Source organism: Grus americana, chromosome 21, assembly GCF_028858705.1.
Source record: "Grus americana isolate bGruAme1 chromosome 21, bGruAme1.mat, whole genome shotgun sequence".
NCBI classification, from domain to species: Eukaryota; Metazoa; Chordata; class Aves; order Gruiformes; family Gruidae; genus Grus; species Grus americana.
In genome coordinates this window covers 4813413-4829424 of record NC_072872.1, presented here as the reverse complement: position 1 = coordinate 4829424, position 16012 = coordinate 4813413, and the positions used below count along the sequence as shown (strand labels likewise).

The following is a 16012-nucleotide window of genomic DNA, read 5'->3' as shown; positions in this document are numbered from 1 at the left end:
CATTTGATCTGGTGGTGTTTTGTTCTCTAAATGGATATCTGCATGCTTCAGCATGCAGAGAACTTGCTGTGCTGGTGGAACAATTTGTAGCTGGGGTGCTATAGCCTCCCGTAAGCTGCTCAAACCAGTGCATCAGCTGTAAACAGCCTGCACTCCAGAATGGCTGTACTGATGACTGTGCAAAGCACTTGGAGTGGGAATAAGGCTGTACATAAGGGCATAGTAATTGCAACAACTTAATTTTTCTCCAGGCTGTCTGTCTGCAGTGGCTGCATTGCTTTGTGCCCCTCTTGTCACATCTCCCTATACTTTCTCACAGGAAGAAGGGAACTGTGTGGATCTTCCTGCTCCTGTAACACCATCTACAGGTCCCATCTCAGCTCAGACTTAACTGCCAAACCACAGCTGTTTTTGCTATTTCCTCCAAAAGCATCTATCTGGAGTGCAGATCTATGGCTCAAAGCTGAACTTGGCACATCTGATCATCAGCAGTATGTCCCCACTATAGCCCGTCCACAACTTCTGCATTAAGAACAAGTGATGTCTGCAATTCATTTGTATGTATTGTTAACTTGAGAGCCACAGGCAAACTATTAGGCTGCTAGCTGAGCTGTCATCTGAGTATGTGACAACCTGTTCTGTGGCATCAAGCACGATTCAGATTCTGAATTCTACCTGGAACCTGAGTTCATCACGTTGGCCTTCTAGGTTTGTAACAGCTGCCTGTAAATATTTGCTAGAATATGTTGCTTCTGGAAAGTAGCACTTTACCAGTTAGCTACAAACAAATATTCTGGACCAGCAGGAAGTTAGAGAGGAGCAAAGGGGAGAGGTGTGAAGAAGGTCAGTGCTGCAGCTGCAGATGTGGGACATGGGAAGGGACTGGCTAAATTTCTCAGTGCTTAGCTAGATGTAGAGCTGTCAGTTCAATGTAGGATGGTGAACTCGGGGCTCCATCCTGTGCAGGGGGAAGAGTTTCAGCTGCTGGCTTTCTGGCCTGTTCAGCCAGCTTCTATTCACTGTGCATACTTCATTATGGCTTCTCTCAGGCCCCATGGTCAACTTAGCAACCCTTCTTATGCCATATAACGCTGCCTACTCTGCAGTACAGGCACTTGTATCCCTGTGTGGCAGTGTTCTGCAGTGTTGGGGATATGTGTTTGGAGTCAACTTCTCTGTACAGCTAGCGTGCTGGGAAACCAGAGACAATTGCATAACTCCTAACATCTGTATGTTACACTACCAGTAAACAAACTATTTCTAGCCAGAGTCTCATTGTCCTGACTTGAACACAGTTTTTGGTCTGTAAAGGCCACAGACCATGAGTAAGGATAAAAAGGAAATGGACATACCAGACAAGGAGATAAGGAGAAACTGTGCTGTTGGTAATGCAGAGGCCTGAAGCCAGCTGTAGTAATTGTTTAACCTATGTAGCTTTCTAATGCTGCTGTCCTCAGAATACCAAGGACAAAGCGTCCCCAAAGTAGTTTTAGAAAAGGTACAAAATAATTGCTTTAGAGTACTGGTCTAAGTAGACTGACTATAGGAAGATGGGCTAACAGTGCCTCATGCCAAGAACATAATGGCTTGCAGTGACTAAGTCTTCTAAAAAGCTGATCCCAGCTTCTTTATGGATGCAGATTACTAGCAGTCAGGCTGGCTTCCTCTGCTTCTTGAGGGAGGCAAGGAATCGGAGGTCCTGATGAGATACTTTACTGCCATTTGTCCTTTAAGGAAGGAAAATCGGTGGCTCAACATCTGTTCTGAAACAATCCTTTCTGCAATGCGCTGCAGAGTACACTCAGGCATGTGGGATGGATGAAAGGTCATGGATTGTGCCGGTGGACAGAGCCATTATGTCAGCATGGCACGCTGATCTTAGTGCGGTGCCTGTGAGTACAGGTTAGTCATAAGTAGGAGAGGCTGTGGAAGAACACATGTTCCACTGTGGTTCTGAAGGCTTATTAGGGAAGAGAGGCTATAATTTTGAGGTACAGGGTTTGAGTGAAAAGGAGAACTTAACTCAAAATACTTGACCCTGTTAAGACTTGATGCCCACCAAAGGTGGCATTCCCACAGGCAGTGAATGTCTGGAATCTGCCTCTGAGAAGCTATTTTAGGGGGCCTTGAGGAAACATTTTGCCTGGTCTTGAACATGCAGTTGGCATTCATAAGGTATCCAGGAGTACCTTATACAGAGCTGTGAAGAGTCTAACGACCTTTCTGAAACATCTGCTAAACTTCCTCTGTGAGGAAAACCAGCCTGAGTTCACTGTTTTCATTTAAAGAAATATCTTAATTTCTCTGCAACCAAAATTGTCATTTGTAACTAGCCTTTAATAGGAGAGAAGATGTCTGGCAGGAACTTGTGGATCTCCTTTTGTCTGAGTTGCTTCCATCATTACAAATACTTAGCAAAGTAACCTCTCTGCTGCTGCTTAGTAGTGTTTTCTGCTAGATTATGCAGCACTGCAGTTAACAGGAACTGGCTGGGTAGGTGGACAGTGGAAACTTGCTTAAATTGGTTTCTACTAAAAGGCCTAGTTGAGGATGGGTGGTTGTTGTTACTTCAGGTTTTAGTTTACTCAGATGTGCTGCTCTGAGTAACTTCACGCTTTTCTTTGGAGAACCAGACACTCCATACACAGTGTAAGAGGGTATGCTGCCTTCATCACACTGGCTTTCAACATTGCAAATATAGCTAGAAAATTTCTGCAGAACCTGTGAATCATCCCAAAGAGAGGAACGTTGGAGTGCTGTGTTCATACAGACAAGCTGATTCTTAGTGGTTACAAGTCCTAGCAGTGTTGTACGATGACATGCTCTTGGCTTCCTTGGACAGAAGCCTTTTCTGGTATGTCTCAGGGTGAGCATGCTTATGCTAGCTGCCTCATGTAGAGAAGAGCAGAGCTCTGGGTGTCTGCTTAGTAGATGAATGAGGCTGCTTAGCAAGGTAGCTTGTTAACTTTGTAGTCTAGGTAAATCAAGCATTGCCAAATACTAAGTATCTTGTTCACTCCATCCCTGGCATATCTTGAGCACAGTTACTTGTCAGGGGCCTCTGACTATGGAGGATTTTCCTTTTTGCTGCTTGCTGGGACACGTGCCATCTTTCTTAATTCTTTCTTGCCCAACCTCTTATGATCTCAGAGTGACTGCAGTTTCACTTTCTGTGGAGGCCACGCAGCCCTGCCAACAGCTAAACCTGCTGAGCCAAACTGCTTCTGCTCTTCAGTAGGTGGGGCTGAGGAAGTTGCCCCTGTGGCAACCTTCTCTGTGTAGAGCAAGATAGCAGCGGGGCTGACGGTGCTGCCAAAACCAATGCTATGCAATGAGGGTTGCCTGCCCAGCCCTGATCTAAGCAAAATTGCAACACTCCGAAACCAGCTCTAACCATGTTGTTAGTGCAGTTGTTCCTGTCATCTGTAGCTGCTTGGTCTCTGCTAACACAGCACTGGAAAACTACTTCAACAGCATAGGTGAGCTTACCTTTTTCCCAAGGTCTGATCAATATTTAGTGGGGTAGGAAGGATGCTAAAGCCAGAATGCTGGTGAAGTGATGGCATCAGTGCTGATTGAGACGTCATGGCCTTCCTGTGACCAGTTTCTGCAGTAGGCAGAAATACACAGTGCAAGTAGGGTGGTATATTTTTGATGCTAAAAATTAACACCAGGAAAAATGGAGTGTCCAGGTTCTCTGGGGCTAAAATTTGACTGCTATTTGAGGTATGCAAGTTCCTCTCTCTCCACCCCAGTTAAGATGTTTTGTAGTATTACTGATCCATCTTGGCTTTTAGCTTATTTTTCAAAAGGTCTACGTGATCAAGAGATCTCTTCTCAACACCACCAACGGAGGAAGAGGAAAACCTCTGGTGTTGAAGCAGCTTCTAGAGATGGTGTTAAAGAAGGGCTAGCACTGTGAAGGGTCTTTGGGGGGGTTTCTAGCAGACTAGTTGTGCACATATCTGAAGGATGTGAAAGCTGATGCCAGGTAAGCTGCTGCCAGCAGGTTCAGTAAACGAGGAGTAGTATAGCTCCTTTTGTCTATCAGCCCAAGAAAATGCACTAAGTCTACTTTTTTCTATTAAAATCATGGAAACTTGAGCACAACTACAGTGGTGTGTTTTTTCAGTCTCTTATTAGCACTGTCTGGCATCCTTTAGTTCAGTTTTCCAAAGCTGTAAGCAAGTAAATGACTATGTGCAGAATATATATTTTCTTTCCTTCTCTTCAGGTATTTTCCAGGCTGGAGATCTCAGTAAACTGACTTGAAGAAACTGGATTGGGAATCAAAGAATTTCAGAGGCTTCATGTATTCTTGTAATTGAGGTTCCAGAGAGGTATCAATAGGTGTTGAGCTGCAGAGCAAGGGGAGGACCTATGAGGAGCCATGGGTTTTCTCAACTAAAGTTATCAAACTTTTTTAACTCTGAAGTGTTTCTGGTCCTTTCTGGTAAAGTTTAACTGAAAGAGCATGGTTTGCCAGTACTCAGCCTCATGAAAATAGGTATTTTCAGTGGCTGAGTGCCTCACAGGTGTTTAAACAACTGCAGGCATCTTCCAGTAAGTTGGGGGTTTTTTGCTTGCTCTTATTTTAAAGAGGATGCTTCTAGAACTCTTATGCTCTGGACCTCCCAGTTGTGAGCCATCAATACTATACTAAGCCTTTGGCAGCTCAGGAGTTGGGGTGGTTAATGGAACCAGCAGTGACTGACTTCTGCATGGCCAGTACTGATGCTTTGCCTTGTGTGCAGGTGTTGGACTGGGACTTAGAGGGCTCTTGCTGCTGTGCAAGTTGCTTCCAAATGGAGCTGAAAATTTGCACAGCAGCCTGTTAAAATTCCTGTGTCACTTTGAGATGTAGGTACCTGAAATAACCTCCCACTGTGTGATAAAACTTGTGTGGGAACAGCCTTTTGGCTTCAGATAAAACAATGAGGGCATCTTGGGTGAGTATTCTTTGGCTTAAGTTCATGTTATTGATAGCATATCTTTCTAGTATGGCAAATTGCCTACTTGCTCTGAACAGCTAAACTGAGGGGAGATCTAATTGTCACTGAAAATAGGAGTGAGCATTTTTGAGACACTCTTATAATTTTGTTCCAAAGCTTTTAAGCCTAGAAGGTTAACATAAAATTGAAAATAGCATGGGAGCAGAGAGGAGCATCATGGGGGATGAGCTTATGTTTATAGAGCAGAGCAGAACTGCAGCAAGCCTGAACTGTTGATATGATAGATAAAAGCACTTTCTGTGCTTACATTTGTCCTTAAACCTGTAACAGTTCAAAGGTTTTGAAGTAGATAATTCCCTAGCATATCTTTTAATTTATGGCTGGCTGTGTCTCATATCAAGCTGCTCAGGGCATGAATCCATTAAGTGAGTAAGCTTTTCTGTATCTGTCCTGCTGAGGGAAAGTGCCTGTGTCTTGTGCATGAAGAGGTTTTACTTTTTAAAAAAAAAAAAAAAAAAGAGGGCATAATTGTTCTTCCTGACTGTAGGGCAAGGTGCCACTCTGCAGTTCTAGACCAGGCTAGTGTCAGGAACAGTGGAGCCAGCCCTGAGCAGTAATCGTGGCCTTGCCCTAATAAGGAGCCATGTTGCTCTTAAACCTTGGCATATAGTGCTCAGTATCTGACCTGCTCTTATTCTAATTGAGCCCTTTGTTCCAGTCTTTTTTTTTTTCTGTCTTCTCTCTTTCTCTTCTTTATTCTGGCCATTGTCCTTCATCTAGTTTTAACAGTCTGCCTGGGAAAAGGCATAACTAATACAAGTGAGTGGTGCTTGTGTTCAGGAAAGGCTGCTTTCCCTTTGGAGCGGGCAGTGAGACAATACCTTATCCCCTGTACCTCAGAAGTCCTTGTTGTCTTTGTGGTGATTCACCTTCCGATGCAGCAGCCTTGAGAAAAATATGATGACGCTTATGTTGGCAAAAGGCAAAAAGTCATAAAGAATGAGGCATTGTTTTGCTAATGAAGAGCACAGAATTGTATTCTCTTACTTCTCTTGAGCATTTTGTGCTTCAAAGCAGTCTGCACCAATACTCCTGCAGTCTGTTTTGTTTTGGTTCTTGCTTCCTATGCAGTGTTCTCACATGTACTGTACGTCTCTCAGGAAATCTCTGGCTCTTCCTTCTGCCAATGTTTTGTTCCTTTATCCTAATCAAAGTTCCAACAGCTGAATTGCCTGTAGAGTTCCAAGTGTGCTTTAGCCAGTGCCTTGCTGACAGCCTTTGTCCATATGCCGCAGGCCTTGGGAATGCCAGGTAGTTCATCTGGTACTCTCTGTAGAACAGCAGATGATTCAGTTCTGCCTCAGCAGCCTGATGGTCTTTATTCCAGCCTCAGCAAATGACTGACTTACAGTGAAACTTCTTAAAAATGATTGCTTCTGGTCAGCACTAATGTGCCTCTCCCAGGGAAGACACCTGTTGGAGTGACTTCACAAATCTCTTCATAACAGAGTTGGTGTCAGCTTTGAGGTATAAAACTGAGAACTTGAGTACACACAGGCATGAGGGCTTAAAGATGGAACAGTGGGATGATTGGGAGAAACTGTTGTTAAACCCTTGAATAACTGCATGTGATCACTTGTGCCCAAGCACCTGAGCTGTGGGGCAGAACAACAAAATAATGCGTTGGGGAGGGTGATGCACTGGCATCTGGTGACTCTGCCATCCCTCAATTGGTTTTGCTGTTGGTTAGTTTTGGCTGTTGGCCAGCTGGCTTACATACTTCAGGATTTGTTTTGATGTTGTGGATGGGACTTATTTAACTTGCAGGATATCTAAGTTATCTTACCAGCTGTTAATGTGACTGGACCTTATTTAAATGGCAGTTGTTCAACAAACCATCTCCTGTCTGTCAGTGCTGTATATCTGAGGTCCCTGAATAGTTTGAAATAGCTATCATGCTGCCTAGTAATGTGCATTGGATGTGACTTTAAGAACCTCAGGCGTTTTCCTCTCCATACTTGAAAAAAGAGGGAAGGAAAGGAAAAGTAGTCTTTTTTTTACGTAAGAACTACAAGATTTGAGCTCATTGTTCCAATGACATACCCTGGACTAGTAGTAAAAACCTGCAGGGAAGCTGGTGAATTTATCCCAAACCCAGAGCATACATGAGCCTTCCCTGTCACCTTCTAGCTGAAGCCTTGTTGCTTATGTCCAGTAACCTTATTTTTAAACCAGATCTGATTCATCCTCTATTTTCTATGCCAGATGAGGTCCTTACTTGTGAGTAAGTGTTGTGACTGTAGCTGGCAGGAGCCCTGCATGATTGCCTCACTTCAGGAAATGTTAAAATAACACTTTTTTTTCTTAGAAAGCTAGTTCGCTCCCCTCCCACTTCTAATTTTCCTAATAGCTGCCCCCAGTTTGGCAGCTGTCTTAACAGAGGGTTGTTTGTGTTGCTGAGTGAGAGCAGAGACACTTCGGTGGATGCAGTGCTCGAGGAGAGGTATGCAAAGTGAGCTAGTATTTCTAGCCAAGCTGGCTTAAGCTTTTTAGAGGTTTCTCTGAAATTTGGAAGGAAAACTGCTAAACTGTGAGAAGAATCTTGCTCCTCCTCCTGGACTCTGTGCCTGAAGCTGTGGATTTTTTTTCTTCCTCTTGGAGAAAAGAAGCTGCCCCAACTGAAGCTGCTCATTTGAGACCAATAATACAGCAGGTTTATCTGCTCTCTTGACTATAGTAATTCAGTGGGGCCAATAGTACCAATAGCTGCTGGAACGGGTGTCCCCTGAGGCTGGACCCTGCAGGTTTTGTCTGCTGATTTGGACTTGCAGTCAGGCCTCCAAGGTACTTTGCAAAGCTTTAGTGGGGTTGAAGAGAATTATCTCCTCAAACCTGTATCAATGGCTGCTAGCTGCTTTGCCAGTTGATCTGTGGAAGGTTTGTAACTCTCCAGATGGAGAAGCTTTCATTTTTATTGCCTGGCTCCTACCATGTTTGATCACTGCTATGGGGAGATGGTTTCTTATCAATGCTTTATTTCTGTTTTGGAACTTTTTGTGCCGAGGGAAGAAAATTATTTATGGCTGAATAACAACAGGCAATACTTGTGTATGTCTTTGCAGTATGTAGCCTTTACTCTAGGGGATGCTTATGTCCTAGAGGTTCCCCAAGAACTTTCACGTACAACTGTTAGCCAAAAAAGGAAGGCTGGAATTTAGTTGTCTTCATCTAATGTCTGTCAGATCTGGGAAGGAAGCACTGGAATACCAGCTAGGAGAACACAAAGTACTAAACTAGTGCGTTACACTAATAAGCTGTTTTGGACCCTGGAAAAACATTGCAGGTACTAGGCCTGTTTCTAGTGCTTGTTCTACTTGCCAGTCTGTGATCTTGAACTAGAACACAAATACATCCCTCCTGAAATGCAGCCTGCTTTCCTTTCCCTATAGTGGAAGCTATACTTATGAATGTTTTGCATTCTGAAGGCTAGTTCCAACCTCTCTAGAGCAGCAGAGGGAGAAGTTTATTCAGTAATGTCACCCTTTCCTGCTAGGGACAGCTCTGACTAAAGCTTTTCAGTGCAGTTACCCATATAAACCAAGCTCTCACTACTAGTCAGCTGTAGCATGTTGCTACAGGGTCTGAAGGCAATGCAGTTGTAAACTCAGGTCTATCAGAAACTGACTGAAGCTGCTTGGACTCTTTTTCTGAATGTTAAATGCCTTGTGTGTTATGGCTCTGTTGTGGGTAGCTATAGAGATGGCTGTGGTAAGAGAAGTTCTCCATGGTGGTTGGAAGGAGCTGGAGCTGTGAACACCAGGAGCAGCCTAGGCCTTCACTGGTGCGTCTTGCTCAGCCGGACCTTGTGGTATGGACTATGGCTGGGAGACCAGGCTTATACAAGACACTGCTTTCAGTCTTCCTACCAACTGAAGACAATCAGGAAAAACTTAAGTTTTGAGCATTACTGTGTACTGGGTTCAGAGTCTTCTGCATTGAATAAACTCTTTTCTCAGATTTTCCAGTCTGGACAGCTTATAGGTGATGATGTAAAAGCAAGGTTTGCTGGAGGCAGCCTAAATACAGATGTGCTCTCTTAAGGTTTAGTGATGCAGTAATGAGGAGCAGTGCATTCACTGTACGGAGAAGATGAGCTCTGGTGGCTGAATCTATACCTTCCTTAGACAAAGAAGCTGAAATTCAAGTGCCTTTCTGAAGGGGGCATTAGAAACTTGGTGCCTATCTATATGTTATCTCTGCTACACAGGGTATACTGCATAATTAGCATGCATTACCCTTCCTTGCTGATGGAAAGGAAGGACAAGTTGTCAGGATAAACAGATTAAAACTGTGCTCTGTAAATGTTGCATACAAGGCTGTATGTGCTAACGTTTAACTTGTCTCCTGTTTTTCTTTCCATCCATTAGGCAATACTGACTGGTGCACATCTTGACAAGGTCTCCAAGCAACCTTTTCTGTAGGGCTGAATGACAGCAGGAGTGGCCGGGTAAATCGATGAGCTTGCCTTGGGAGCCTATAAATAGGCAAAATCAGAACACACACAATGGGTCAGAAGGTCACAGGTGGGATAAAGACTGTGGATATGAGGGACCCTGTATACAGGCCATTGAAACAGGAACTCCAAGGACTCGACTACAGCAAACCCACACGTCTGGACTTGCTACTGGACATGCCTCCAGTATCATACGAAGTCCAGTTATTGCATTCATGGAACAATGATGATCGCTCGCTGAATGTGTTTGTGAAAGAGGATGACAAACTCATATTTCACCGGCATCCGGTGGCTCAGAGTACAGATGCCATCAGAGGCAAAGTGGGATATACACGAGGACTGCATGTGTGGCAGATCACGTGGGCAATGAGGCAGCGAGGCACACATGCTGTGGTAGGGGTGGCAACAGCAGATGCCCCTTTGCATTCAGTAGGGTACACAACGCTTGTAGGAAATAACCATGAATCTTGGGGATGGGACCTTGGGCGCAACAGACTGTACCATGATGGCAAGAACCAGCCAAGTAAAACCTATCCTGCCTTCTTGGAACCGGATGAAACTTTCATTGTGCCGGACTCCTTCCTGGTGGTTCTGGACATGGATGATGGGACGCTGAGCTTCATTGTAGATGGGCAATACATGGGTGTTGCATTTCGGGGACTCAAAGGGAAAAAGCTATATCCAGTGGTAAGCGCAGTGTGGGGACACTGTGAAATACGGATGCGCTACTTGAACGGACTTGACCGTGAGTATAACTCTTGTGTGTTTGTTCTAGCAGCACAGATCTGTGTGCTACTTAACTGCCGGCTTACTAGATCATCCTGGGGAGGGTTTTAATTTTGTCAGAGGTGAGGATTTCATTTCAGCAGTAGGATTGCTGATACAGCTCTGAATCCTTAATGGCTAATTCAAAAAGTTTGGCTGTACACAAGTACTGTTACCAAGGCACTGCAGGGAGCAAGCAGGGTTTGGGGAAGTAGTATGGTGGGAGAAGGTGATGCCAGTTCTCCACCTAGGGATGATAAACCTTTATATATTGCTACAAACGCATCAGCAGGAACATCATTCTAACAGTTGCGCTACTGGCAATGTAATCTGAGTGTCCCTTTACAGGGAACAGTTGCCTGCCTTGAATGCCTAATGAAGGGACTCTTAAAATCCCTTGCAAGCAAGAATGGGAAGATCTGTCCCTATCTAAGGAAATGGGAATGTCTCATTTTTCATGAAGTAGCTCCCTTCTCTGCTTCTTTCAGGGCAGGGTGTGCTCATTTCTAGTGTGGGGCTGGATATTGTAGCCAGCCCAACTTGCATGCCAGGCCTTTTACGAATAGGGACATTGATCTCTAGCTAAGCTTAGTAATAAATTTGGCTGTTCAAATGTGCTAAAGTCTGTTATCTCTCATAGTCAGAAGTTCCCACTGGGCCAGACTGTGACTCAGTCCTCTGGGTAGGGTGGAGGAGAGAGGTGAAGGAAGTGGATTAAAATCTGGATTTATGTTGTTAGTGAAATAAATTTGGCAGTATTGATATGAAAAGAGTAGTGTTTCCCCTGCATTCCAGAACAGTGTTTGCCCAAAGGCTGTAGCATACTGGGCTCTTTTATTTGTGCTTAGAACATATTCTAATGCTGGACCAGCAATGGTAAACCCCTGGCACTGGTGACATGAGGTACAACAACACTGACACTGAGCACCACAAAGTGAGCTGTCAGAATAACCAGGAAAGCCTTGCAAAGGGATAGGAGCAAAATCCACAAGTGCTTTGAGAAACACAGTTCAACTCAACAGGACCAAATAGAGAGCTCTTGGCAGAGCACTTTCTCACCAAAAGAAACCTAGCTTGTTCTGCCACAACAGCCTACAGCATGGCAGCAGCTCCAGTAACCAGTTTTTTCTGAAGGGTCAAAGCCAAAATCTGCAGCTCTCCTCAAAGCCAGCAAGTCTGTGTAGTTGTTGGCACAGAACTGCCCTTAGCAAGGAAACGGCCACCTCCAGTATTGGATTTGGTTGTAATGTGCTCTCAGCATAAGAGTGAATTGTGGGCATAAGGCCAGGAATGATGGGACGCTCTTTTGGCATAGATAGATAGAAGGTGTCTCGCTCTATCCGCTTCTGTCCCAGCTATCTCCATACGGAGCAGAAGGAATTGGGACAGAATTTTAATACAGCATATTTGTACCCTCGTGATTTAAGAATAAGCTATATTGGGAAGTGCCAAAGGAGTGCTGCCAGTAATAGGCTTCTCTGGCAGTATGACAGCCAGAGCTGAGATGTGCAGTCCAGCTGTAGAGACCTGTCCCTGCAGAAGAGGCAGCTTGGATCCTGGAGTAGGGCATGAGCAGGCAAGACCAGCGGTACCTTGGGCCAAGTGCAGCGTTTTCACTTGTGGCACAGGACATGTATGACAAATGGTGAGGCTTGGGAAGCAATAGCACTGCCCTGACAGATCTGCTCTTCCCCCAGCCATCAGTGCAAAAGAGATGTGCATATAGGGGTACGATTCCTCAGGAATAATTAATATTTGAAGCGCTGGGAGAACTCTTGGAGGCTGCTAGAAAAGACATTCCACTGCAGCTTCCCCTGGAGCAGGTAATAGCTTGTGATCCATAGCAGGGAAGGAGAGGGGGGAAATAGGGCATTAGTTCAGCTCTAGCTGTTAACTTGAGGAGACAGAACAATTCAAGCACGTGTTTCCTGACTTAGCTAAGGAAAGACTTGGTAACAAACTGCCTTTCTCACAGACTTTTTGTCAAAAATTAGATGAAACTTAGCTTTCTCCACTTTTCATTGTAAATGTTTTCTACATGGAACAGGATGACTGTTTACTTTCTCCAAAGTAGAAGCAGGAGTGGCCTGATGAGAGGCTACTGACAATGTTCTTCTCTTTGAGCTTTTCAATGTTAGCTGTTATCTTTGAATTTGGAAGGAAGGGACTTGTATCTACTTTATTCATGGAATGAATTCTGGTAAAAATGTCCATGCTCAGAAAAACTAAGCTTTTCCTGTCTCTCAGCTGTTTAAAACAGCTGTATGAACAGTCAGATTAATTTGGCTTGTAGTAGTGGAAGCTAGAGCTGTTGGCATCTATCAAGGTTCCTGAAAACTGCAGATTATCAGCCAAACTTTTCCATTCCTGTGGATGTTTTTAGGTGCCTGTTCAGCCCAAGATGTCTGTAAAGGAAGCTTTCGAATGGTGCGTGCTGAGCCCTCAGGCTATTAGAAGCATGTCCAGTTATCTGCTTAATTTGGGATGTCTTTGTGTTAGCCCTCTCTTGAGGGAGGAGAAACCTCTTAGGCTTGAGAAGCAAACTGTGTAAAGGTGAGCTTTGACAGCCTTAGCAACAGCAGCTGTGAGAAACTAATCTGTATCTTCCTCCTGTGCAGCTGTGATATGTTAATTCTGGCTTTGGTCTTAGTCCCCTGTATGTTGTGAATGACTCTTCAGCATCAAAGGGCCCCATATGCCATTCCTGAAACACTAGTATTATCTTGTTCAGTGTTTAAAGTACAGGATGCAAAAAATCAATAGCCAGAAGCCTGTATTTTTCCCAGGTTTATGATACAGGAGGGAATCCTCTAATGGAAAATATCACAAGTAGTGACATGAAGCTTTGATGGATGGCTTTGTTTTTCATGGGAAGTATGTAGTACAAATGAAAGGATTGATAGCTGTTATCCTACTCTAAGAAACAAACCATGGTACTTTCTGAGTACCCATACCACATGATGCTAGCAAACTGTTTGCTGCAGTCTTTAACTTCAGTGAATCTCTTACAAAGGTTTTTTGGATACTGCAGTAAGAGGCACAGGCTAGAAGATGTGTTCTGACTTGAATGAATGGTGTTGCACAGCAGGAACTTCCATTAGGGGATTCTAGGATTTTTTTTTTGTTCACACATATGTACGGCTTAAATAACCTCTACAGAAAAATCATGCTCTGCCTGTGTATTTGATGAAGTTGCTGATAGGTGAATGCTGTATGGCTTGGCTCCTGCAAACATGCCAGGCATTCACTTTTCTTGTTCAATCTTTTCTGTGGGATTTTTGGAACTAGCAAAATGAATGTGTAACTTGTGAGTTGGGATGTTAATGTCTTGGGTCTCTCTTCCCAGCTGAACCACTGCCTTTGATGGACTTGTGTCGGCGAGCTGTGAGGCTTGCTCTGGGCAAGGAGAGACTGAACGAGATCCCTACACTGCCACTGCCAGCCTCCCTCAAGAGTTACCTGCTCTACCAATGACCTTCATGTTCAAGGATAGAGAGTTGGACCCAAGGCAAAATATCTGGAGCTGACCCACTGGGAAATGGGTTCTCCACCCTCGTGTCATCGCTACTGTTGGAACTCCTTGGCCAAAGTATTCCTGCCGCCACTTAAGTCTCTGTGTGCCCTTATTGGCAAGCTCTCAAGTAATCCTTGTTTCACAACTGTTTTTGTTCGTTGGAAGTCACTTCCCCAGCACACTTACAAAAGGAACATTTACAGAAGCTCAGTGCTTCCCTGCTTCTCCTGAGAAAAGGCTGTAATGCATCCTTTAGGTTGTGGAGTCTAGGAATGAATGATTTTTCTGTACTAGCTAAAGGGAAGAACATAATTTGGGGGAAGGGAAGGCATTAGGAGTAGAAATGTTAAGACCAGGTCCTAAGAATGGAAAGACACAGGGTGGCCAGCAGAGTTGGGAAGAGTCTGGAATACCAAGAAGAATTAATTGCTGAGTTTTTTTAAAAACCAAAAAAACCCCTACCCCACTCCCAAACCCTGAAACACCAAAACCAAGAACCCTTCCACCAGGACACTTAATTCGGAGAAGGTGATTATGTCGCTGATGTCTATCTCTGCCAGGACTTCTCACCATGTTCTAATGTTATTTCATAGACAGTGAATCCTGCTTTCTTGTTTATCACCATTGCTTTCTCAGTTCTGCTCCATGCCCTGTTCTGCCTCTTCTTAGTGGGTTTGACTCAGTTGATTGAGCAGTCATACCATGTCTTCACCTGTCCTCTTCTTGATTTAAAACTGTGGGTTTTAGTCCGGGTTCAGGGGTTCCTTGCTGATGTGGGGCACAGGGAAGGAACAAACTTCCCCTGCAATAGGGGGCTGTATGAGCTGAGATTTGTTACACAGCTATAGGTCCTGCCATCTTAGGTCTGGTTTCTATATAGCCTGTTACATTTTAAGGCTTGAGAGAAACATACTAATGTGTTTCTCTAGATAAGCTGCGTCGTCATCCAAACCAGGCTTTGTCCTGTCATAGACCATCAGCATAATCTCCACTTAACTATGCAGCAGGAATAGTTCTCTCTGGTTCTTGCTCGGGGGTGGGAAGTTGTCCCAGAGAAGGTGGTAGCAGTGTGGCTGCAGAAGTACCATCAGCAGATAAGACATCCAGAAGGTGATTGCTGCGGAATGTAACTTGTAAGACTTTAACAGAGGCCAGTGGGGTGATCTTCAGGCACAGCAAGAAGAAACTGAACCTCTCCAGAGCTGGGGATGGGGGGCAGGAGAGAACTGCAATAAACAGGACAAGCAATTCAGGCAAAATCAGCACATCCCAAATAGATTCTCACCTCAGTAGCCAAGTAAAGAGGATGACACTCCTTTACTAGCAGGAGCTGCTCTCTTGACCTCTCCACAGGTTACTATGCTGCCTTTCTGGGGTTAATTTGCACATTTCTTTGTCTTGAAAAATGTTTGTGTGGTTGGTTTTTGCTCTTGAGTTATCCCTTCAGTTCTGTGTAGGTACAAATGAGTTTAGTTGTTGAAAATGTTAATATATATATTTGTGGTGTATGTATAAGAACATGTTTTAAACAGCTGCTGTAGGGTACCTTTTTTAAAATAAACTACTTGCATAGTATATTTTTTAAAGCACAGAATTGGTGCCAAGACTGGGTGGGGTGTGATATGCCCCTTTTTTAATCTAATATTATATGATTTTTTTGATGTAGGGGTTTGTACTAGTTTCTGTTGCAGGGTAGGACACAAGAAAATTCAGTGTGTATGGAGCCCTACTTGGTTGCCTTCAACATGAACCAGTGTCTTCCAGAACTCCAGGGAAGCAGCTGTGTTCTCCCTACTTGTAATGTTCTTTGTCCTTCCTTGTTTCCATCTCTTCTCACTTCACCAGTACATTGCTTTGTACAGTTTTAAATTGACTTTCTATTTTATGACTGTAGATAATACTCAGTAACCTAATAAACTTTATTAAATATTACTTGATGCTGGTTTTATTTGCATGAAATGATCAGACTTCTTTATCTAGTTTCTACATGAATGGTGAGCTTACTCCGAAGAAGCCAGCCCAAACAGGTAAAGCAAGAAGTGTTGTGGCCTTGTCTTGCCTTGGAAGAATAACAATTTCAAGTTAGCATCTAAAAGGTGTGTACAAGTGGAGGGCAAGCTGCAGCTATTGGTGCAGGGTGGTGGGGTGTGAGAACCTGAGATTTTTCTAGAGTTGCCACGAGTGCCTAAAAATGGCTAGTCCAGATGGAGTTGAATAAAATCTGCGATGAGACAGCAGCCTTGGTTTCCTAATTTAACTTGGTTTACG

At 44.0% G+C, this 16012-nt stretch overlaps 1 protein-coding gene across 6 annotated transcripts in view; it reads left to right on the top strand.

The window, feature by feature from the left end:
• The window catches only part of SPSB1 (splA/ryanodine receptor domain and SOCS box containing 1), a 36270-nt gene extending 20594 nt beyond the window's left edge, over window positions 1–15676 (top strand). For 2 of the 6 annotated variants that reach the window (XM_054849767.1, XM_054849771.1), the window contains exons 2-3: window positions 9380–10210; window positions 13577–15676. In XM_054849767.1, coding sequence (XP_054705742.1) covers window positions 9517–10210; window positions 13577–13704 — 822 coding nt within the window. In that variant the 5' untranslated portion in view covers window positions 9380–9516 and the 3' untranslated portion in view covers window positions 13705–15676. Of the gene's footprint in view, window positions 1–319; window positions 709–6558; window positions 7797–7868; window positions 7890–9379; window positions 10211–13576 lie in introns of those variants that run through there. The other 4 variants (XM_054849772.1, XM_054849768.1, XM_054849769.1 and 1 more) reach the window with 4 other exon arrangements.
• Window positions 15677–16012: the final 336 nt, after the last annotated feature.